A 25149-nucleotide genomic window follows, 5' to 3' on the forward strand; every position below is an offset into this window, starting at 1 on the left:
ACAACAAAAAACAAAACACAAATACACAGACAAAACTGATTTTTCTTACTTGCTAATTTCCAACCAAATTATTTTCACCTTTTATTTTAAAGTACAAGTTTTTATCAGTTATTACTACATTTTTTTAAAAAGCTTATTTTTAACTCAAGACCATGCAGCTGCAAGAGCAAGAAGTACTTGGTGTACCTAAAACCTCATTAGATTGATCTGTATTATACTTAACCACTGAAATGGAAAACTGAGAATATTAATATGGCAGCTTTGACACCACAACAATTGATGCAAATTCTAGGGTCTAACTTGATAATTCCTGCATGCTTCCCCCAGTGAAAGAGCAGAACTATTGTCATATTACAAGCATACATGTAGTTCAACTTTACTTCATTTTTGTATCAGGGGACTGTGACAAAGAACTGGAATTCATTTTCTGAAAAAAAATACAGCTTATGTGTCAATAAAATGAAACAAGAAAAGTCACAAGAATTAATGAGGTTGATTATAAATCAGAGATCTCAAAAGGATATTGTCAACTGCAAATCAAGTCAAATGTCAGCCTTGGGTTAAAAGTCATTTTAAGTACTGTATGTGTTCTTCAGTGCTTTGGGATAATCTCCTCTAGATTAGTGCTTCCTTATCACTTTCCCTTCCCAATATATTCAAGACGTTAAAAAAATTTAAAAAAACAAACAAACTAACAAACAAAAGGAAAAAAAATGGAAGAAAAGACAACAAAGGATGAAATTGAAAGAAATGTGCCTTTGTGGACATGTAAGAAAATAAGCAGGCATATGCAGGGGAGGGAGCATGACAAAAATAATCACAACTAAAAAAAAAAAAAAAATAATAATAATAAAAAGTTTAGATCCTCCCTAATAAAGAAAGAGAGAGAGAGAGAGAGAGAGAGAGAGAGAGAGAGAGAGAGAGAGAGAAGAAAGAAAGAAAGAAAGAAAGAAAGAAAGAAAGAAAGAAAGAAAGAAAGAAAGAAAGAAAGAAAGAAAGAAAGAAAGAAAGAAAGAAAGAAAGAAAGAAAGAATCACTAGATTGAAAACCATAAGAATTATGGCTCCTTTTATATTGAATACGACTGAATACATGACATAAGTCATTTTTAATACAGTGCCAACATAGAAGCTTTATTACAATTTCACCAATGAAAATAATTCTTCTCTATAATTCCATGCCCATCATTTCTGATGCTATATCTGAGGCTGCAACAGTAGAATAGCACATTTATATTATATTCCTTTATTCAGCCATTAAATACCTATTCTACCACTGAGCTCCACTTGAGCAGCACTAATGTTAGCCAAAGCTGGTGTCCAGTTCAATTATGGAAGACCTCTGTACACACAGAACACATTCCCAAAAAAATAGATCTCTTATTCATCATAAGCCTTAACAAAAAGTAACTACACATTCCCTATAAAGTGTCATTTAAGCATCATTTAAACATGCAAGACATATACGTTATCTGGGAAAGCTAGTAAACTCCAAACTGTAGGAGAGCAGCATCTTTACTTTAAAATTAAAAAAAAAATAAAAAAATCCAACTACATTGACAAGTATCTTCAATGAACTGTGATCCATAATGAACAAGAGCATCGCAGATAAACTCTAACCGCTGTCTTGCAGTATAGCTCCATATATTACATTATTTCAGTAACAGGGGATGGTATCTCCCTTTTAACCAGTAATAACCTTATCGAGAGCCTCTAATTTTGTTTTATATCTTGAGTGCTTACAGTAAATAAGGATATGTCACTGTGAGGAAATAACTTTAAGTGGTTTTCTCTCTGAAATGATACATAAGTCATAACACATTCCAATAAAGCCAGAAAATGAAAAATCTCACAATAGGGCCTTAACTGCTGAAGAACAAAAATTTTCATTTTTTTCTTAATATATCATCTTCATACTTCTTTTGCACTGCAGTCATTTATCGTTCTTTTTCCTATTATCTTCCTCCTCTCTTATTACTTCCTACATAAAAACTAAAACCACACCTAGGAGAAAAATGAGCTCCCATTCTGAAGTCCATAATGCAAATGGGAAACACAAGAATTATTCAGTAAAATCAAAAGCCATAATGAAGGAATTTGCCTTACTAACCAATTCCATATTGCAGCATTTTTTTATTTTATTTTTTTTTTTCCTGTGGAAGGAAAAAATTAACTGATAAAGGAACTCTAGGATATCTAGTTATTGAATACATATGCAAGTGCAAACTAGCTCAACATTTAACACACTGTGCCCCACACTTGGAAAGCACCACAGAATTATGGTTGGAAGATGCTATGAAGACAGACAATGCTATAGTAAAGTACAGAGAAATGAGAAGCTGAAAAAATAGAAATATATTCTCTAAAGATCAAAACAAAGGAGGCATGAAATTAACACTCTCACAAGTAGAATACTGGAAAAGTGAAAATCTCCTTAGTGTAAGTTTAGTGTAATTGCAACAAACACTGAGAAGATAGATAGTTCTCAATTATTACAAGAATTTTTGAAGGATTAACTACTCCGCCATGATAGCCACTTTCACTGTATAAGCCTTGGCAAGACTATGAAGTCTAAAACAGCCTCTCCACTCACTTAAGACCTCCCATGAATCTTCCTATTTTGTCATAAATGTCAGCATATGAAGTCTTATTTTTGTAACCCAGAAATGCATCACCTCCAATAGGGTTTATTCACACTAACCTTTAGGACTGAAGACCAGAAAAAAAAAATATATTAACTAAGATTTTGTCAGTAATAATAACTAGAATGAAATAAATATGCCTCTGTGGGTCCTGATGAGATGCAACTCAGAGAGCTGAGAGAATCGGCTGATGTAGTCACCAAGCCACTCTTGATGATATTTGAAAAGTTAAGTCAGCCAGGTGAGGTCCCCGGTGAGTGGAAAAAAGGCAACATCACAGCCATTTTTAAGAAGGGTAGAAAGCATGACCTATGGAACTACCAACCTGTCAGTCTCATCTCTGTGCCAGGGAAGGCACATAGAAAAGAAGGAGGTGATATGGGATAACCAGTATGGCTTCACCAAGGGCAGGTCCTGCCTGATCAACCTTGCTGATTTTTATGATGATGTAACTGCATCAGTGGACAAGGGAAGAGACACTGATGTCATCTCCCTGGATTTCAGTAAGGCCTTTGACTCCCCAAAACATCTCTCACTCCAAAGTGGAAAGATATGGATTTGATGGGTGGACTGTTCAACGGATGAGGAACTGGTTGTGAGGTTGAACCCAGGGAGTGGTTATCAATGGCTCAATGACCAGACGAAGATCAGAAACAAGTGGTATACCTCATAAGTCAGTACTGGGGCCAGTGCTCTTTAACACTTTTATCAATGATAGCAACAGTGGGATTGAGTGCACCCTCTGCAAGTTTAAGAGTGACACCAAGCCAAGTGGTACAGTTAACATGCCCAAGGGACAGGATGCTACCAAGAGAGATCAAGATAGACTACTCTAGTTTTACACTCCAATAAACATTACTTATTTTCTGCCTCATAAGTGTACAGTTAGTTAACTGTCACAGAAAATCAAAGCTCCTTCAATTTCAAAAAGGACTTTTATTCCTTGAAATACTATGGGTAAAGACAAATACTGGTGAACTAACTCCTTGTAACTTACTAAGCTTTCTACTGACACTAGTGGATTCTCCAGTACTACTAATGGGAGTTTTTATCACCACAAAAGATGATGCCCTTCTAATTTCTATGACACCGGTCCTATCCATCCTAAATGCAATGTACCCAGTACCCAGATATGTGATCACACAGGTAGCTGAGCATGTTATTGCTCAGGCAAATATGTTATGAACATGTAAGATGATGAACTATGCTGAGGCCAGAAGTCAGAGGTGATGAAACCAAAAATCCATCTGTAATTTTCTACCTATGCAACAGCTCTGACCCATTGAACTAAATGAATGTATTTAATCCCCAACCAGTCAACTGATGAGGAAGTGTCACAGGATAAATGGAATGCCTTGACAAAGAGAAAACAGACACTACCTGAACCCCTGTCACAACCAGAAAAGTAAAAGTATATCTTATTATCTCAGCACCTAGACTGCAGGTATGAATACAATGCTCAAAACACATTATGACATTGCCCCTCCCCCCCCCCCCTATAATGCTTAAGACAAAATATAAAGCTCCTCTTGTAAGATATTCCTTAAGCGTAATTTATACATTACGAATATAAAGGCCATACATCTCAGACTGTTTTTTTCACATTAGGTTGAAAACTAAACAAACTAAAAAACCAACCCTCCCCAATTACTTCTGGTGAATCTAAGCCCACATAGATAGTATGTGATGCAAGCAAAGGATGCTTCTTTCTTATAAGGTTTTTCAGCATTATTCTGGATAACGTATTCTCTATCTCTGATAGCTGTCGGCTTCATGGCTAAGAACAGCAGGCCAAGTCTTGCAGCCTTCACAGAAGTCTTAAACTTTTCCTGGCATGCAAATAACTGATCACCTAGAAAAGTGGTACTTTCCCCAGGTGTTCCTATGGTAAAACAACGTCTCCCCAGCACCACGTTATTAATGTTTCATTTTCCTGATGTTCTGTGTTGGCAGCCATGACAGAAGGCTTTGAACTTGTTTATTCACACTTGCTTGATCCTGTTTCCACACAGCACATCACAGCCTGTGGAGCTAGGAAGATGGATGAGGAAAACCAGGGCCATGAGAGGGTCAGGGTCATGGTGTCGCTGGATCTCATTAACTGCATCACTCACTGCAGCAGTCACTTCAGAGGTCACCTCAACTGAGGAGTTTGGCATAGGTGGTGGAAGAACAGCAGAAGTGTAACACATGTTCCCTGCAATTGATGTTATATACAGAAAGAAGATCAGGTCCTTACACCATTCCTTGACTTTTTAGGTTTTTTTGGTTTTTTTTTTTGCCTTTTTGCTTAAAAAAAAAAAAAAAAAAAAAAAAAAAGTGTTTAACAAATATCTGATAGGTATCATAGCAGAAAGCACTAAAAATAAGAAAAATGAATCAATTTAGCATTTCTCCTGTCACTATTTGTGGATGTACAGATCTGCTGGAAAGGAAGCAAAAAGAGTACACAATATCATAGACTGGCTTTGATATACAGTGAGAGTGTACATTAATGTACATCAGTGATATTTTTTTAATAACATGTATATTCATTAGAAATTAAAAGTCAAAATATAATCTAACTGTATGTTGTACAGGTCATAAACACCACTACCAATATTTTATTACAATTTAAGTGCTCACATTTCCATAGCTCTAGCAAATAAATAAATATATTCTGTTCTGCTTCTTCAACAATTCTGTATGCCATTGTTAGGAACATAATGGAATACAGATATAAAACTTCCTTTATCATATTCGTTAAATTATGTTCGTTAGATCTCCTTTCCTTGTAATGAGCTATTCTGCAAAAGTCAAATTATTTCCAAGAGGGATGAAAAATTAGTATTATTATGGTAGTTCTAAGCACATCTGCAGCATTAGAAGAAAATGACAGAAACCAAATTCTCATTTGTTCAATATGCAGGTATATTATGACATATAAGCCCAGCCTTGCATGTATGCACAGTGTATTTATGATTACCAGTCAAAATATTTTGAAGAATGGCAAAATTATTAAGTAAATTTAAAGCAGAATAGACAAAGACAAGCTTTTATTCTAGCAAGTGAAAGCATGTGAAAACAAGTTCTTAGAATCCAAACAAATTAAAATCCAGTTTAAAAAGGAAACAACAATGACAAAACAAAACAAAACAAAACAAATACAAGAGGGTTCTGACCCAGACTCCCCACTTCCAATTTCAAAACAAAAGATAAAAGCATGGGCTTCAGTGAAGATATCATTCAGACTAAATGCAGTGGTGGGGAAGAAGTAGCTCTATGATTTTTTCATAAAACTGTACCTTCTTTCTCCTCTTTACCCATTTGTTCGTTTAAGATGTCAATTTCTTGGAACCAAAGAAAAGCTTTTTGTTTGGGTTTCTGTGTTTCATGGGGAAAGAAGAAATTAAAAAAAAAAAATAATAATAAAAAAAAATTCTACGTCTTTCAACAGGATGGACAATCAAAGTTTCCATAATACAAGTAAAATCTCTTAAAATGTCAAAAGCTTACATTAATACATTCACACTCAGATGCTGCTCAAGTAGTAACACAGTCTGAACAAATGTATGTGAACGCATCACCTTTATTTTCATACAAAGCAGAGGAAGACAAACAAATGAAGAATGTCCCTCATATTCTTAAGGTATCACACTACCAATTAAAAGATTTGCCTTCTGACATTGAACAAATGACTCTGAACCTCAAGGAAAACAATGTTTAGAATTGTTACTCACTTTTATGCATGCATCTCCAGAAGTAGAACTTACACGTTTGAATCAGGTGCTTAAGTTTCTCCCACAGTGAAAGGCTAGGATTAGAATTGTGTAGCTGCTGACTGAATGAGTAGGAGCTATAATTTTTCTATTGTTAGCATGCAGAGTGTTTCACATCACGCTTCCCAGCAGAGTATCCAGACTAGAGACTACTGACCTCCTCATCTAACAATTCAAACATTCTCTGACAAACCCAAGAACTAGACTGTTTCAGAGAAGACATGATTTCTAGTTACTGATCCTTACCATTAAATATACAAAAAATATATACAAATGAAACAACAGAGTTGGAAACAACATAGTTTAAATACGGAAGCAAATAATTTTAAAAAATATTTCAGGGTTGTTTTGTTTTGTTTTTCCACCATTTACTCTTTAGTAACCAAGGTGCTTTGCTAGAAAAGAAACACATCTTGACATACCTTCAAGAAGGTTCCTTCAACTTCCAAGGCCACCTCAGTAACATCTAGTATATACCCCAATTGCTCTCTCTTACTGACTTTCTTACCAAAGATAGCAAATATCCTAGTTACTGTGATGACTCTGTTTCATCCACAACAAACATTTTCAACTACCACAGGTTTTCCATTACCCATGCCTTTTCCTAACACTAACTGGAAAAAAGAGAGAGTGCTAAAACACCTTAAAGGCTTTTTTTGCATGCACATATTTTCTTCTCCTAAAGGAACCAGCTACATATAGAAATTAAACTTCCAACTATTCCAACCGTGTCCAGAGTTCAATTTTGTGAAGTGGGAAAGAAAAGACAGCCTGAAAACATGTTAAGTTTAAGAGACATTTCTAAAGTACTAGTGGGCTGAGTGGAAAGAGGATAGCATAGATAGTATTTCCAATTGTGACCTGGACATAAATTTACTGGCCCATGTCTCTTATCATCTCTAAAGATATTAAACAAGGCTTCTGGTCTGACCTAGAAGAATCATCACTGTAATTGTATGATGTACATCAAGCATCAGCCTGTTCACTCCACAGTTGTGGACTCAGGAAAGATGTTAGCTTGCTAAAGCTACTAAGAACAGTAAAAGGCTACCAAATCAAATATACTCTTCTTATTTACAACTCCTTCTCTTCCTGCCAGGAGGCAATATCTAATTTTCTTAATTCAACGTTTGCACTTCCCCAGAATCCATGTAGGAAATGAACCAGTTAAAGTGTTTGAGCTCACATGTTCTCTCCAGACAGTGTCATTTGCAACCAAGACTGTCCACTGGTATGACCCAGCAGAGCAAATGATGCACCATTCTCAAAAGCTGTGCTTTTGTCTTAAGCATATCACTAACATATTTCTTTTATATAAAATAAAAAAAATAAGAAATTTCATTTATCAACTTCAACTGTACTTCTGTGAAGAAAACACACAGATGCAACATCCAAACCACATCAAAAATTTTACTTCATATCCATCTCTACCACAATATAAGGTGAACGTCCAATTATCTGTGGGCTTTAGGATTTTCTAATACTGTCAGTCATAAAGTTCACAGTTAATAAAAAAGTTGCAGTTAGAGGGTTATGATTAATTCTTTTGTTCTGTTTCCACATCTAGGCTCTTCTAAATCATACCTGTATATGTGCATATCTATAGCAGACTGGGAACATTCTGCATATATTATGATTTAAAGGTAATTGAAAAAAATAACCAGTGTAAATTATTTTGCAAGGTCATTACTCACTGTAAGCTAAGGATATTTTCCTCTGAGATTCTCATGCTTGGATTAGTGGTTTGAGGTACAAAAGAAGCAGAATGAGAGGCAATGAAACAATTTCCTTCCCACGAGCAATGCTGACATCTCAAACTTTCTAAGAGGCTTGGTTGATATTCTGTCAGAAACATATTTCTATTGCATCTATTTCATCTGATGATTTTGTAGAAGAGATGGGCAAGAGGAGGGCTCAAGTCTAACTAGTAGAACTGAAGTTATTACTAGCAAGGAAGAGGTGGATAAGAGATTGGTAATTTTGAATACCAAGGTCAGCTTCTACTTTGAACTACAAGACTGCATAACAAGCCTAGCAGCACTCAACATGTGAATCACATGAAACTGGATGATGTTGGAAGACTAACATGGGAGACACGAGAATAACAGAATATGCAAGTTCATGTGCTCAAGAAATGATCACAAGAAACTATGCTGTAAAGTAGAAGCTCATCTGTTACAAATTATAGAGAAAAATGTGCTCCAGATCACCACAGTGACTAACTAACTAGTGACCTACCGAATGCCTTAAAAAAAGTCAAAAATGATCACAGGACAGATAGGTAAGAAAACAGTGAAGGTAGTTATTAAATGCTAGTTCATAACTTTTATCATTCTGGCCTTTAAACATTATATTCAATATAGCCACCCACATCTCAGAAAATGAATGAAAACTGGAACAGGTGAAGAAAGGACTACTAGGATCAAGCAAATATTTTCCAAAAGGAGACAAGAGCTCTTCTTGTTTAACTTAGCAATAGGACAGATGAGAAGTGATACCACTCTGGTCTATAAACAAAGAGAAAATAACTGAACTAAAGGAGAATCTTACCACAGAACAAGCAAAAATAAAGAATGTTTATGTTTACATTGGATACTTTAGAACTGTTTCACTCATCATTGGAAGATCTAAGTTCCAAGGCAAGCTTCCAACTGAAACAGGGATTGGTATGAGCTCAGGGGTTGAAGGGAAAACCAACCAAATTTGTTTTCCAAACGTAGCTTGAAACAGTACTGAATGGAATTTAAAAATAAAGTTGTGTAGAATACAGGTGACTCAGTGATCCAGGGATCCTAATTTTTCATGTCTCTGCAACCCTTTATACACTGCTAAACATACCTATGAGACAGCAGAAAGTAACCGCGTACCTTCCTCTTCTAACATGATGAGGCTGTTTCCAAAATATCAGCATAAGTTCACATCATTGCCACTTGAAAAACTCAAGTAAGTAAGTGCAGAACAAAATCTACCACTTTGTTTCATATATAAGTTTCAAGTAGCATAAACTTATTCAAAGAACAACATCTGTGAAAACATCTGAAGTGGAAGTATCACCAAAGCCATTATTAAATTTTAGTTCTCCAAGAATGGAAGCAGGGGAAAGATAATAATCTCTGAACAAAGACAGAAAAAAATAGGGAAGAAGGCGAAGATTCCAGTTTCCTCAAACAAATACAGTGATTATCAGAATGAAAAGCTATACACATACATGTATGTGTGTATGTGTATAAAATATCCACCAATCTCACCCTAATAATTGATGTTAATTAGCATAGTAATGAACTTCATTTGTATTGAGATCATGCAACATTTGCAAATGAATGGTCTGGAGTACTGCTTCAAATGAGTATTTTTTAAAGCCTATTTGACATCAGAGAATAGTACAACATGTCTGAAGCATATGCCAACAATAGCTAATATTTCAATTAATATTCAAACAGCTGATAGGCTCCTGAGCACAGGGAACAGAGGTGTAAAAATGCAGTGTTATCTTGTTTTTTTCATTTCTCAGATGAACTAAAAATCAGAGAAATGTCAACTAAAAAATGAGTACGAGACATGCACACTAACCGGAGATCAGCCAATAGGTGATCTCTTTCAAGGTTTCTGTAAAGTCATCAACAGTTCTTTTGCTTTCAACATTTTATCAGGTAGAACATTCAAAGATACATAAACAGCAGGATTTGATTAAAAAAGAAGAAGAAGGAAAAAAAAGAAATCAAAGGCAAGGGGAAGGAAGTAAGCCGATAAAAATCAAATGAGGAAATGTGCAAGAAATTATTAGAAGCAGATTCAGATCAAGAGCACTGCAAATAGCTTCTAAAATGTAATGCTGGAAGTTCTATTTTAGGTGGAAAATGAGTAGACTGTGGGCAGAAAAAAATCAAGGAATAAATTAGAGATGCTACAGAAAGCTTCTTTAACCATTTCTGGATGTAGGAAACTATTTCTACTATGCTAAAGCTATGGATAATACTGGAGAGTGTATACAGATATGTGTGTGTATATATATGTATATAAAATATATACATATATATATATATATATATATATACTCACACGGTGCAATGGAGTAAAGTACAAAAACACTTCAAACAGTTCTGAAGAAATTAATTCACACAGTGGTAGCAATTTTCAGCAGTTAAGGTCACCAGACTTCTCAGAGCATACAAGCAGCTAAGCTTAAGTCCTCAGACTGAACACTTCTCAGGTAATAAAGCCTACTTTTTAGTGTGAAGCTGTGCTATGTCTCTTTAAAGCTTTTTAGGCTGTAAACACTCATCAAAAATCAATTATAAGATGACTATACTATACTATACATATGTTGCATATACTATAATATAAAAAATAGATTCAAGTATTTATACTTCATATCTTTTTTTTTTTTTTTTTTTTTTTTTTTAATGAAAAGGTAACTTTGAGTTGAAATATCAGTCTTGATTTACCCAATGTATCTTCACTCTTTGGCATTTATTAACCACTTATTTCAAATAGCAATTGTAAGGATTAAATTGTGCCCTACACAAAACTGTCATGTTACGTTATGACTTCTAAAAATAGTATTTGCAATAGTTTCAACCTAATCACAAAATAAATAAATAAATAAATAAAAATCTCACTGTAAATTACAGAAGTATACAGGCTTAAAGTGTTCCAATGATCTTACAAAATTTGCCCTGTCCCCGGTTATCTAACCAGATACAAAGATACAACTTTCTGTATTTTCTTCCTCACCGAGGATTTTGTTTTCATTACAGGTATTGGGTTATATTTACTCTTAGAAAAATTAAGAGGAAGAAAAAGCACTATGATTTTCAGTGTCCTACTATGACACATCCCTAGAATTCAGTAAGAATCAATCTTCAGCATTTCAATTTCTTACAGTTACTTTTGCCCTAATGAGAGTAAAAGATTGTAGGTTCCAGCAGCAAGCTCTTCACATGACGTTGTAAAGAATGAGGATAAAAGGGATGTAAGTAAATGAACTTTAACATGTCATCACACACTAGTGTAACCTTGACCAAAGCAAATCAGACTCAGAAATTCAAATTCATAACAGTGTTTATATGTACATCATATGTTTAACAGAAACTAGATGAAAAATAATCCATCCACTTCAGAGTCACATACATTTTGCAAGGTATTAATGCTATTTTTACAGGTGATCTTTATTCTAAATATAACAAGTGAAATGATTATCCCCATTTTTATGAGCATATTGTAGCCTTTTGCAGATGTTACTGCAAATTGTCATTAGCTTCATGGTACAGAGATGATTGCATAGCATGCACTTCATATCTTCCAGCCTTTATTCGCATAGTACAACATACCAGTTTTATTTGTAAAATTACTCTCTCCCATGTGTAAGAGGTGGCCTACACTTGCTTTGGAGTACACCTGTGACTCCTCACACTAAATTCAGTGCATTACTATAACCTCTCTTGTTAAAGATAAAACATAACTCAGTTTTGAATTTAACATAAACAAGATCATTATGTTTGGAAAGTGCTTCAAAGCCTGCTATTCAAGCAATCTGTGACATATAAATAATGCAAGACCTTTCTCCAAATGACTTCAGTTCAAGCATGGATTCGGAAAGATGGAAACCCAAATTTACACTGCCATCACAAAATTAAATCTATTTCTGGTTCTCCAATTGAATTATGAAGCCAAGTCTTCCACTGTTTTCTATTAGCACCAACCCACACACTTCTACCCTTTGCCAACCCATGCAGAAAAGAATCTTATTTGTGAATATTGTGAGCATTATTCTTATATTAAAATGGATTTTTATATTAAAATGGAAGTAGATCCTAGCTAATCTAAAAAGCCTAGTTTTTTCTTTTAAAAGAAAGTAAGGTAGAAAATTGGTCTTTTCTTCCCCTACCTTGACCTTCTGACCTTTGAACCGCAACCTCCTTGCCACTAAAGCGTTCAACACCTCATTTAATCTCTCCTTGCTGCATTGGCACAGAAGTGAAAAAGGAAAAGAGGAAAAAAAATAATCTGGGGACTTCATCAATTTTTCATGAATTTTCATTTAGGCCGAAGCCCCCTCTTACAGCGGTCGATAGATCAAGCTGCTGTCACATATTTAACACCTGGGGCTACAGCTGCTCTCCCTAGGGGCTGCCGCTGACTCAGGCTGGATCAGAGGCTGGTGGCTCAGAGTGAGGACCCCTCATGCACTCTCTGTTGCTTACATGTGGTGCCCCATTGCTGGGGATTGAAATCCTATCTCTATCTCCCGATAGTCCCGCTGGAAAACACCACCACACTAGTTCAATAACATCAATTCATACACTGTAAAAAAACATAGCTTATTTTAAAACTGAAAGTTTTTAAAACTGAAAGTTTTCAAGAATGTTTTTCAAGAATTAAAGCAATTTCATAAAAATAAGAGTAACATCCTTTTCTAAATCTACCAAGAAAGTTTTGCTACTAAGATATTTCTCGTAATGCCAATCCTGGTTCAGTTTTGTTTAAAAAAACTGCAACATTTAAATTAAAAAAAAAAAAAAAAGTCCTACTATTTTGAATAAGATTCATTTAAATGTTTTAGGACTAGAGCATTTATTTGAAATGATTGAATCATAAGACATAACAACTACATAAGAATTTATCACAGTGAAAAAATGGTTCTGTTGCTATCATTAGAATTATCATCTACAGTTTGAGAAACAATAAGAAGGGAAGGGAAGGGAAGGGAAGGGAAGGGAAGGGAAGGGAAGGGAAGGGAAGGGAAGGGAAGGGAAGGGAAGGGAAGGGAAGGGAAGGGAAGGGAAGGGAAGGGAAGGGAAGGGAAGGGAAGGGAAGGGAAGGGAAGGGAAGGGAAGGGAAGGGAAGGGAAGGGAAGGGAAGGGAAGGGAAGGGAAGGGAAGGGAAGGGAAGGGAAGGGAAGGGAAGGTGACCCTAACAAAACACACCACTGACTGATGCATTTAAGAAGAAATAAACAGAATACATCATGTCTAGCCCAAACTATGCCTTACGATACAAACACCTGTGTCTCCCCCAATATCTGGAATAAACACTCCCTAAGTTCTTAAAGCATGTTCTCTACGGTAAGGATGTTCTTTAAGTAGCTTCTCAGATCAAAGTTCCTCACAGTTTTTTGAGATATTTTCTGTGAATATTCCATGATTCAATGGGTCTACTTTTCTGATTATGTATCTAAGTAGATACAAACATTTCCCTTTAACTGTACGCACACACTTTCAATAGGCATGGATTTAAAAGCAGATTTAAGTCCTTTGGTGGACTGACATCTAAATTCATCATGCTTGGGAAAGATATTAACTGCTCCTACATAAAAATAGAGCTCAGGCACCTCAGCAACTAGTAAAAATCACTTCAAACTAAGGGGCAAAGTGATTACATTCAAGATGGGCCACTTTCTGTGCTCTGAATCACTACATGACTGAACTGAATTTCACTTAAGCTTTTTCTTCTGTCTAATGGGTACATCAGAAGATTTTCAGTGTTGGCACTTTTGTGCCAGGTGACCATGGAAGGGAAAAAAAGGAAAGGTAGAAGAATGAATCAAAATTAACGTAATAGCATAAGCATGACCACACTTAACAGGTACAGAAAATGCCAAAATATTTCTTCATACATCATTCTAAAGTTCCAAGTGTGCATTAGTGTGAAATGACAATATAATGAGGAAAGTAAAACAATTGCTGATTTTTCCACTAAAATAGCAGATTCAAGCACTTTAGACCTGTAAAAAGCAGAAGTTTTTCTCTAATAGCACAATTTGAGGCCACCTGCAGCTATCTAGTAATCCAAAACCCTGTTGTCAGCAAAGGACAACCACCCTTTCTCTGGTGATGAAAACAGCTTAGCTCAGTGTGGAAAGAGCAGTTTTCAACACCATTAGAGATAGCAGAAGGAAGCTCTGATTTCATGTGGCTGTCTCAGTTCCCTCAGACAGGGCCCTGGCATCCAGGCAACTCACTGCCCTTGGAAGTATGGAAAACAGGAGAATGAGGACTCACTGCTGACAACAGGCTGTCAGCAACAACTCATTTTTCAAGCGTGCACATGGCCTGTTACAGGCCTGCCCACCTTCTTCAGTCCAGAAATGCTGACATTAGAAATAGCTGTTCTCTAAAAGTCACTTTAAAACTTAATTTATAGAGAAAAGTCTCAAAATCAAGGAAAATTGAGCAATTTGGGTATCATTCTCCACAGGATTCTTTTGATATGCTTCTAAGATTGCCATATGCTTTTGTAACCAGTGAGCATAAAACAAGATCTCTAAAATTTAACAATTGAGCAATGTAACCAATGATTACAGCTTGAAGTTTTTTCTTTGAACATACCTTCTTGTAATCATAATCATGGTTTGGCTCAAGGAAAGACAAAGCACTGTTTAATCTAAGTGGAAACGGAATGCCTGCCTTAGACTGCTAAACCGTTTAACTGGAAAATTCAGTCAGTTAAATTTCAAAGCTATGAAAACAATAAAAAAGTGTGGTGTCAGGTGCATGTTGCTATTGCAGAAAGTTTAGCTATAGTTTCAGATCTAAAGTTTCATGTTCTATGATCCTTCTGACAATGAAACCTGGTATTATTAAAGTCTCATACTGTCTCACATGCAGTTCATGCATGACCTGCAATCAGTTATAGTGGTTAAAGAAATGACACCAAAGACTGGAGATGCTGTAACAAGAGTCTCACAGCGGCCACTGAAGTAGGGATCAGTGAAAATGGACAGAACATACAGCACCTCTAAATTCCAAAATAACCAATTACTTACGTTTGATAACTCAACGCATAACTTTAACAGTGTTCTAAGCATCAGCAGATGTCTGAATCTCAACATGAATATCAAAGATTTCAAAATGTTTATGTCTCTCACACAGGGTTTCTCAATAGATAGCTTAAAAAAAACAAAAACCAACACGTATACAAACATAGGAATGATCCAGCTAAATTTTATCTATATTCATACTCACCCAGCTTTCAATTTTTCTTAACTGGTCATCTTCTCAATTCCTAAATACTTAACTATAATGAGTAATATTATGATGTCTTTATCACCAGATACGCACTTATTAGTGGCTCAAACTAACCTGATTTTATTTTTCCTTTAAAAGGCTGTGAACAGATCTATTCTACTTAGCCTATGCCAACATCTAGCTAATTCAAGAATGTCATTTTCTGCAATTTATGAAAAGACTGAAAACTAAACATCATATCAGAATATAGAAGTCCCAAACTGCATCACAAACAAAATTTGTTTTTTTCTACTTCTATGTTTTTATGCCACCATGTGTTTTTATATGTTCTTAAGTCCATTCTCTACCAACTAAGTGATGAAAGTTTGTGCTGAAGCCCTAATTCAGTCAAACAAATTTTGCTGAAATTACTCCCAAATGTTGAACTGTGAGGGGAAAATTAAAGACCAGTAATAGAACAACATTTAATTATACTAAATTATACTAATAAATACATAAATATATACATAATTATACTAAAACACACAATTATGCAAAGAAATACAGCTATGCTTTGTCGATACTCTGGGAAAAAAAAAAATAAAAAAAAAATGATTTTTTTTCCAACCCATGCAACCAAGAAGCAAAAATTACTAAACAAAATGTTACATTTTATGTATGATGAGCCTGATTGCTCTATGACTGTAATGAATGTGTTTGCTAACTCTACTAGAAGCAGATCATGCACGCTGGGTGGTCTCTGTAAGAACTGTGATGACTCCTCTTTTAAGACAAAGAGAATCAATAAAGAATAAGAGTGCTTTGGAGGACATGAGAAATGGCCAACAATTTCACTTGCCACTCACATAATGAATGAGGCCTATATCAAATTTATGATAGAGGAGCACACATTGAGGTTTCCAGCACTACAGAACATGAGACACCAAGAAGCTGTCTATTCCTGTTGAGGTAACAGATGACTAAATAAAGAGAAACAGACAGTGCACCTTATATTAAATGATAGGTATTTTTCCACATTAGTTTCAGCGTAACCAACTTTAGTCATAATTTAGAAATTACATTATTCTTTAGAGGAAGATTAGCCTTTGTCCATGTTTGTGCCAATCATGATTATACATTGGCTAGAACTGTACTTCCATATAAATCACATTCTGTACAGTCACTGCTACTGAATAAATGCATGTATAAATGCCATGACTAAGAGATACAGCTAAAGACAAAATGGCATCCTTATCTACATTTATCTCCCAAATCGCTCAATGTGTGCAAGCACTGGATAGCAATATAAAAGTAACTATGAAGTTTTACACAGTGCTAATCATACAAAGCTTTACTCACATGCCACTTCCAGAGATGCATTGCGACTCACAGCTTCTCCAAGATAGTTCCTTGCTACGCAAACATAACTTCCTTCATCAGGCTTACTCCTGCGTCCATGCACAATACGTAAGAAAAATAAAGATCCGCTAGGCAGCAGCATACGGTGGGAACGAGGATCATCTTTGTCGGTTTCCACCCGCTCTCCATCTTTGTACCATTCAATAGTAGGAGTCGGCCGTCCTTCAGCTTTACAGTTCAGGGTTGTTGGTTCTCCTTTAGAGACTATGACATCTGAAGGATGCTCAACAATCCGTGGTGGAAAATCCTCCTGGCGAAGACGGGATCCTAGAGACAAAGAAATGGGTGGAGTGAAGGATAATATATTTTCACCTTTGGCTTCACAAAACCTTCTCACAAACTACTATTTCAATCTCACCAACATTTTCAAAGCAATTGCAAAGAAAAAGACAATCTGTCCACAGATTATACTGTTTGTTTTTTACCTGGTATCAGAGACTGTATCATATAGACCCTTCATAGTTAAAAAACTGAGTTTGTACTACAAATGCATATTTCTGATCCAGGCATTAACAAATCCATACCTAATGGAGATGGGATTTACAGAGAATCTGTTACATATACAACCATGACAAGATCTTACCCTTGTTTCAATAATCTTTCTCTTTACATTACCCTACAGATTCCTGTGCCCTTCCAAATTCCAGTCATGCTAATCTCCTATCTGTTCTTCTGCCAGATTCAACATATTGACTTTTCCAAAAACTCTATGTCTTACCACCTCTTGGTTAACACTTTTTTTGTAATTATAATTGTATGCTTTGTGAGGAAAGGAATAGAAGTCCATTCCTCCACCTTCGAACTTAGTTTTGCTAACACTCTAGTCATTGGCATAGCAATAAGGTGCCATACCACTGCTGTACAAACTGACTCTTTTAGCAGCTACCCGATTCTGCTGTCAGTATAGTAAAGGTATCCATAATCCATACTGCAAGTGTACACACATGCGCGCGCGCGCACACACACACACACACACACACACAAGTATTTTATCTCCACTCTTCCTGTTAAGAAGACATTCAAAATCAATCAGGAGAATTTGCAGGTAAAAAGTACTTCTAGACTATGACTTCATATACAAAAGTACAGAAATCATAAAGGCTATAAATTTCACAGTACTAAAAAAAGCCAAACATTGAGACACCTATACATATATGTATATTTCTCTACATATCTACCAAAATAATTCTTTATTCTGAAGGAAAAGAAGCAACACCAGTTAGTTGTGTGAAGAAAATCCCAACATTACAAGCAAGAACACCAAGACTAAGTATTTCTTAAATTTTGTCAGAGAACACTGGCAGATCTGACTATATAATAACAAGTAGATGGTATAAAGTAACAAAACTTGTAATAAGAAATGAAAGACCTGAAATATGAAGTAATTTTCTTACACAAACATTTAGCAGTAATGTTCAGAAGTTCAAGCACTACACTGTAAAGAGAACCCTTTGAAAATGGCTTTCTCCAACAAATAATTAAAGCCTCCACCTTACAAAGCCCAATTCAAAGCAGCAGGTCATAAAAGGACTAATTCTTCCTCTTTGGTACTCGCGTATATCACTAACGTTTACCTCAGACTATCAAGTATCTGTGCACAAGAGAGGGCTGAAACGCAGGCAGCAAAGACTGTGCCCATCAACAAGGAGAAGCTAAGACTATGTTTGGAAGGAGGGATCATATCACACATCCCTGTGATATTTGAATTTGACTTCTGCTACTGACTGCTGCAAGTCATTCCCTCAGCATGCATTTCAGAGAGGGGAAACAAGGCCTCCTACAAGGATTCCTACAGAATCCCAGGCATTTTAGATAGACTTGGAAAAGAACTCCTTGAGAGCAGCCCTGCAGAGAAGGACTTGGGGGTCCTGGAAGACAAGAAACTGGACGTGAGCCAGCAGTGTATGCTTGAAGCCTGGAAGGCCAACTGCAATCTAGGCTGCATTAAAACAGAAGTAGCCTGTAGGGAGAGGGAGGTGATTGCCCCGTCTACTCAGCTCTTGTAAGGACCTATCTGCAGCACTGCATCCAGGCCTGGGGCCCCCAGTACAGGAAGAATGTGGAACTCTTCGAGAGGGTCCAGAAGAGGGCCACTAAGATGATCAGAGGGCTGGAACACCTCTTCTATGAGGGAACTGGGCTTTTTTAACTTGGCTCCAGAGAGACTTCATTGTGGCCTTCCAGTACTTGAAGGGAGCATATAAACAGGAGGGGGAATGGCAGTTTACAAGGATGGATAGCGAAAGGACAAGGGGGGATGGTTTTAAACTGAGACAGGGGAGGTTTTGGTTAGATATTTGGAGGGAGTTTTTCACTCAGAGGGTGGTGACGCACTGGAACAGGTCGCCCAAGGATGCTCCATCCCTGGAGGCATTCAAAGCAATGCTGAATGTGGCCTTAGGCAGCCTGGTCTAGTGGTTGGCAATGCTGTACATAGCAGGGGGTTGAAACTAGATAATCATTGTGGTCCTTTTCAATCCAGGCCATTCTATAATTCTATGAAAAAATAAACACAATTCAACCATGGAGCACAGTAGACTCCTTTCTTCAAATCTGAACTGAGCACCAACAGTTACTCCAAAAGGATATGCTGTTTAAAAAACACAGCCAAAAACCTGACTCCACTGGCTTTTTTTCTGGCAGGTACAGTGACTGCCTACATGCCTGAAAATGACTGTTTCAGATGGTGTTTTCCTAGCTAAATTTCTATTCTTTGACTATGACTCCCCTGCCCCAGATACTATTACAAATACAATCTTAATTAGAAGAAACAGGAATATAATTAACCCCATGAACCAGACCAGAAAGTATTTCTCTTCCCCTTTCTGTAGTGAGAAGGAACCATGGTTTATCCAAGATGACAAGTTGATTCACTGAAGCAGGCTGTCTGTGTTGGTATCCTGAACTATCCATGCAGTTTCCTTCTCAATTTTTCCCTCAAGGATTTCCAATACACTTATATCTCATGCATGCATACAGCATGTGAATAACCTCTAAATATAAGAGTCCCTAAGCAGTCATTACCATGATGGACAGTAACGATTTCAAATTAGTTGTTACATGCTATTGGATTAAAACACACCTTTGGAGAGGTCCTACAGTATCTATGATTGATTCAAAGCTGCTTCTGTAGAAGGGAAAACATTAACGCTTCTCTGAATACACACTCACAGAGTACTCCAATAATCATTGTATGTTCAAGTTCATATAGTTACTGCAAATGACTGTTTATTACACATCTCCAAAAGAGCAGCTTTGAATTTGCTTTATCGATTAATTCAGAGACAAAGTTTTAGGCTCACATTTTTGCCTATTATTTCACAGAGTGATAAAAGTCTCTGTTAAGAAAAAAACAATCATACAAGAAAAAAAGACAATGTGCAAGTCTATTATAGTATCCTATCTTCAATATCAATGTTTCATTGTTCATACTTGAGCAATAAACAACAAGGGGCAACAAAAAATAAGACATAACACATCTCTGTTCAGCTTGTTTTTTCCCTGGGTTATATTTAAACCCCAATTTCATGTTTTATGAAGTTTGCCCCAGAATTAAAAAACAAAGTCTTTCAGTGATTCTACTTCAATTCTAGCATCTGCCACAACATCAGAAACTCTTGTATTAACTCTAATTGAAAAACAAGGAAAAGACATGTGAAATTATAAAAGAATTAGGTGCAGTGACTTTCTGGATGCTATCAAGCAAAAAAGCACAGAAAATTAACATATAATCTCAGTCTCCTATGGAACACTGCTGATCACACACCTTAGCATTGTGTGAGCATGTGTACACCTTTAACACATAATAAAAACAATCCTAAGTCACCTTTTTCTAGCTCACACAAAACTAACAATAACCTCATGTTTTTTTCAATTTCAACATTAGCTCAACATGATAGCCTTAAAGGAGCTCCTTGTTGAGATTTCTAATATTTATTTATTTATTTATTTGCTGAGACCGTGCTGTAGCCAAAACCAAGATACTGTATCACACAATTCCATGTTCTCTCCCTCAAAGAGCAATTTATATATATATATATATATATATAAGTATTATTTTATTTTCCTTTTAATGGAGATAGATAAGGTAAGGAATGAAGCAGCACTTGCAGAACAGATTCTGATATCTACTCATTAGAAACCTATTACTAGAAATGATCTAGACTTTCAGATCATAGGGCCTTGGGACTGATGTGAAATGATGTACACACTGTAGAAGTACAATGAATGCTACCACTGCCTTCACTACAGAAAATGTAACGTGCCTAAGGTTCTCATGGAGAATTTCATTAGTAACCCAGGGGAACTTGAAATTCGACAGTCCTAAGTGAGCAAATCAGAACTACTGTAAATTATCAGGAAAAAACTTATGGAGCAATATCAGTGCATTGCTTCACCTCACACATTAATTTTTCACCTTTACAGATTAAAAGATTTCTATTCCCCCCCCCAAATAAACAGGAAAGTAAGAGTCTAACGTCAAATGTTTGCTCTTGTTTACCATCAGATAATTCACCATTGCTCAACTTTAGTCTATAAACCAGCAATTTTTGTATCTGCTCACAATATCTGTTAGGAAAAACAGATTTTAAAGCTAATTCAGCTAATAATAATAATAATAATAATGACAGCATTCAAAGCCATTTAGCTCCTAGTAATGTTTATTTCAGTGAAGTAATAAAAAGTTTCCAATTATTGCATGGAAAAAAAAAATAAAAATAAAAAATAAAAAAAAAAATACTGAATGAGCAAAGTCTAGCATTTATCTTATTCCACTTTTGCCTTTACTGGTAGATACCAATATTCATATGTAAACACAGACTTTTTTTTTTTTTTTAATATCTCCTAGAGAATATATCTGAAATTCCTAAACATAATAAAATGTGTTAGTCCACTGTTAAGAAAGAGAAAATAAAATATAAGTCAAGAAATAAAGGTCAGGACACTGAATATACACAAAGCTTAGTCTCAAGCTGGAGCTAAGTTAGAGGAAGTTCCTGGAAAAAACAGTCACAAAAAGGCTAAAGAATGCTCTAGTCGCTAGATGTACAGATGCTGTACTTCCATTGAAAAATACATTTACCACCCAATATCTTTTCCTCTCTTATGACTTTGCATACTTGCATACTTTCTAATCAAACTCATTGAAAGAAAAGAAAAAGTGAGGACAGGCGACAAAAATAGAAAAGAAAAAAAAATCTGCAATGCAGGTTTCTGAAGGCACTTCAGTCCCATTCAGATGTCTTGTACAAGAACTGAGAGTCACCTTCAAGAAAATTCATCTGAAAACAGTAAAAGATGACATCATTCATTCTTTTTGACCTGATCAACAATATTGCAGTTCTGATTAATTCAATTTCTCATAATCAGCGACAAGTCTTAGATTTGTTATAAGATATTCTGACTTCTTTACAAATTTACTCAGAGATCCTATACACCATATAGTTAAAGCTACATCAATTGCATATAAACACAGTACCTTTTATTTTCAATTTAGCGTGGTTGATTCTGTATGCAAATAACCCTAAATAAAGTAGAACAAACTACTATCAAATAAATAGATTGATTTACTATAGAGACACAACAGTAAGTAGGCAAGAAAACTGAGTCAATATTTTACCCTTTTTTACCACACTTACATAAAGGGTAATGAGGTGAGTGGGTGTGATATATACACATATCTTCACAGAAAAAGGCATGTGGTAATTCACCTTCTAGTCCTCCCATGCCACTGTCTTTCAAATTTCAAGGAAAACCATTTTCATTTATAGCACTTCACGCTCTTCTGGTTTTAATTTATTAGCTTCACATCAAGATCAAAATTTGACTTCACCTATTTAACCCTATTCTCTACATAAGCAGTGGGCTGTCATACAGGAAAAGCAACAATGTAGATTAAGTTCCTAGTGATTTAATTCATTTCTAAAGTAAATCAGCAAGATGTTCGTGACTACAGTGCTAACAAGAATTAATAAAAAGGCACAGAATATCCACCAGAAGGGCAAATGATTTCACTATAACTGCGGAGCAATTATGTATACACATATATAAAATCAGTTAATATGTTAATAAATGTTAGTATTGTGATACAGTATTTCATAATATAGATTGCAGAATTGCCTGCAAGAGTCTCCTCAGTACTCTCCCTTTACCTTTCTACACTTACCCTTTCCTGTCAACAATATCCAACATGCAGCCATTTCATACTACATTTATTTGCATCCCTCCACCTCATATATTCTACTACCAGACTGACTACAAACTGAAAAGCTCTACCTAAATTGATCTCTAAGGCAACTGCTCCTTTTATACTCTTTCTGAAGACTCTCTCTTTTTTTTATTTATTTTTCTTTTTTTTTTTTTTTATTTCTTTAGAATTTTGAAGATGTATACTACCTTTTAAAGAAATATGGGATTAGATTTTCAATAGCAGAAGTAACAGTTGCTTAACAATATGTGTACTACACTACCTACTTACTCAGACATCTTACTTCTCCATACTATATGGAGTACTTAGTATTCTGTCCCCTGCTATTCTTTCATTGCTGCTAACACACTTGCATATAGCCTTAAAATACATAGACAACAATAACCTTCTACTGTACAAATACTGACAAGAATCCAAAATAATTTAAAGATATGTACTGCATGAAACATTTTCAGTTCAATAGTTTTGAAAGACCATGCTTGAAAGGAATATTATATATTCAGTCCTTAACAATCAATGCTTGAAAAATGACAAAACTTTAAGGACATACTATAAAGTTTATTATAAAATAATAGCAGAATATGGAAGCATCCACCATTTTTGGTGGTCATATTGCCATTTGAAAGCTTATGCCTGATGCAAGTGAGAGTGATCAATATTGAGTCTAACTGATAATTTGCTTGTTTCATGCTTTTGAGAATGTTTTGAATGCATTCCTTTTAAGGGTTTTTCCAAAAACATACACTTCCACAGATGGTGCAGAACATTTGTTTATTAGTAAAATAAGCTGCAAAGCTAATAGAAAAAATAATATTGTCATGTAACAAAGTAATAGGCACAAGCAAGAAAAAGCCTGAATATACTCAATTTCACTATGAAGACAGCTCCAAAGATGTATTTTTAATGTTCGAGGAACCTTTTCCTGTCATATATTCTTGGGTACATTCTGTGCAGTAAATAGGAAAAGCAATTAGACAAACAAACAAAAACTAACAAACAAACAAAAAACAACTTGAAATTCAGTTAGTAAAATCACAACTGTAATGTGTTTTATGGACATGACTCAACAGCCTCTGCGTAATGTTTTTTTGCTATGTAGAATCTGTCGTATGGCTGTGGCTGAGTTCGTTTTTCCTCATGTAGTCACTTGACACTTTTGTGTGAGATAACATTAAGCTTGAAAACAGACACTCCTGAAGCTACTTTGTTAAATCTACTGAAGGACAGTTACTGTTCATTTTCCTACTTCTTCATATGCCTTGTGCCACTTAGGCAGTACTTATCAGACACATTTATTACACATATCTGTTAGAAATAATGAATAAGTGTGTTGCTTTCACTACCCTTTTAACCACAGAGTTGACTGAAAGCAAGCAGAGATCTTGAACAGAGATCCAGTCAGTCACATCCTAGTTTGAACAAAAGATAATGTAAAAAGAATTCAAGATAATGAGAAAACTCAACTAGAGTACAGGCTGATGCACTGGAATCAAGCTGCTTATCTTAGATGCATTCCTCTAGGCAAAGTGACATGATAAAGATTACATTTCAAAGATTTATATTTTGCAATCTCTCCTCCTCCCCTGAGATTTGGCAGATGGGTGTAGACCTCAACAATATGACTGCTTCCAAGGTAAGCTTTTTGTTTAAAGCTGTGTCAGCAATGACAAGGTCCCCTGAAAGCTTTTCTTAGAGCAAAATTAATCCATTAACCAACACATCATAGCTTCCCCAGGACATATATCTGCAGATAAGCCACCCCTCCTATAGTGCATGTCTGCCAAGAAGAACAGGCAACATTGAACAGACAGATCAATAACTGTCATTAAAAATATTTGACCAAATCTTATTGCAATTCTGATTCCATTAAGTTTCTGTGGTACAAAACTGTGACTTTGCTAAGAGAGGTGTAATCAATTTTAATCATAAAAAAAAAAAAAAAAAAAAAAAACCACTGCAAACATAAAACTGACTTTTTATTTTTGCTGTTTATATATGGACAGTAGTCCAATACTACAGCATAATCACCCCTATTCTTCGTATGAAATTATTTCAAGAGAAACATTCTAAAACTGTTATTCAGGCTTAAGGCAAATTTACTGTAATTCACTTCTCTTCAAAATTTTTCTTCCTCACACACCAACATATGAATGGTACATCTCAACCACTGGGAACATC

The 25149-nt window shown here is 35.6% G+C and overlaps 1 protein-coding gene across 5 annotated transcripts in view; it reads right to left on the reverse strand.

The window, feature by feature from the left end:
* The window catches only part of ROBO2 (roundabout guidance receptor 2), an 862371-nt gene that overhangs the window by 375148 nt on the left and 462074 nt on the right, over nt 1-25149 (reverse strand). For all 5 annotated transcript variants that reach the window (XM_072326598.1, XM_072326582.1, XM_072326591.1 and 2 more), the window contains exon 2: nt 16704-17030. In XM_072326598.1, the coding sequence (XP_072182699.1) occupies nt 16704-17030 (327 nt within the window). The remainder of the gene's footprint in view (nt 1-16703; nt 17031-25149) is intronic.

Source organism: Excalfactoria chinensis, chromosome 1, assembly GCF_039878825.1.
Source record: "Excalfactoria chinensis isolate bCotChi1 chromosome 1, bCotChi1.hap2, whole genome shotgun sequence".
In the NCBI taxonomy this organism is placed as follows: domain Eukaryota; kingdom Metazoa; phylum Chordata; class Aves; order Galliformes; family Phasianidae; genus Excalfactoria; species Excalfactoria chinensis.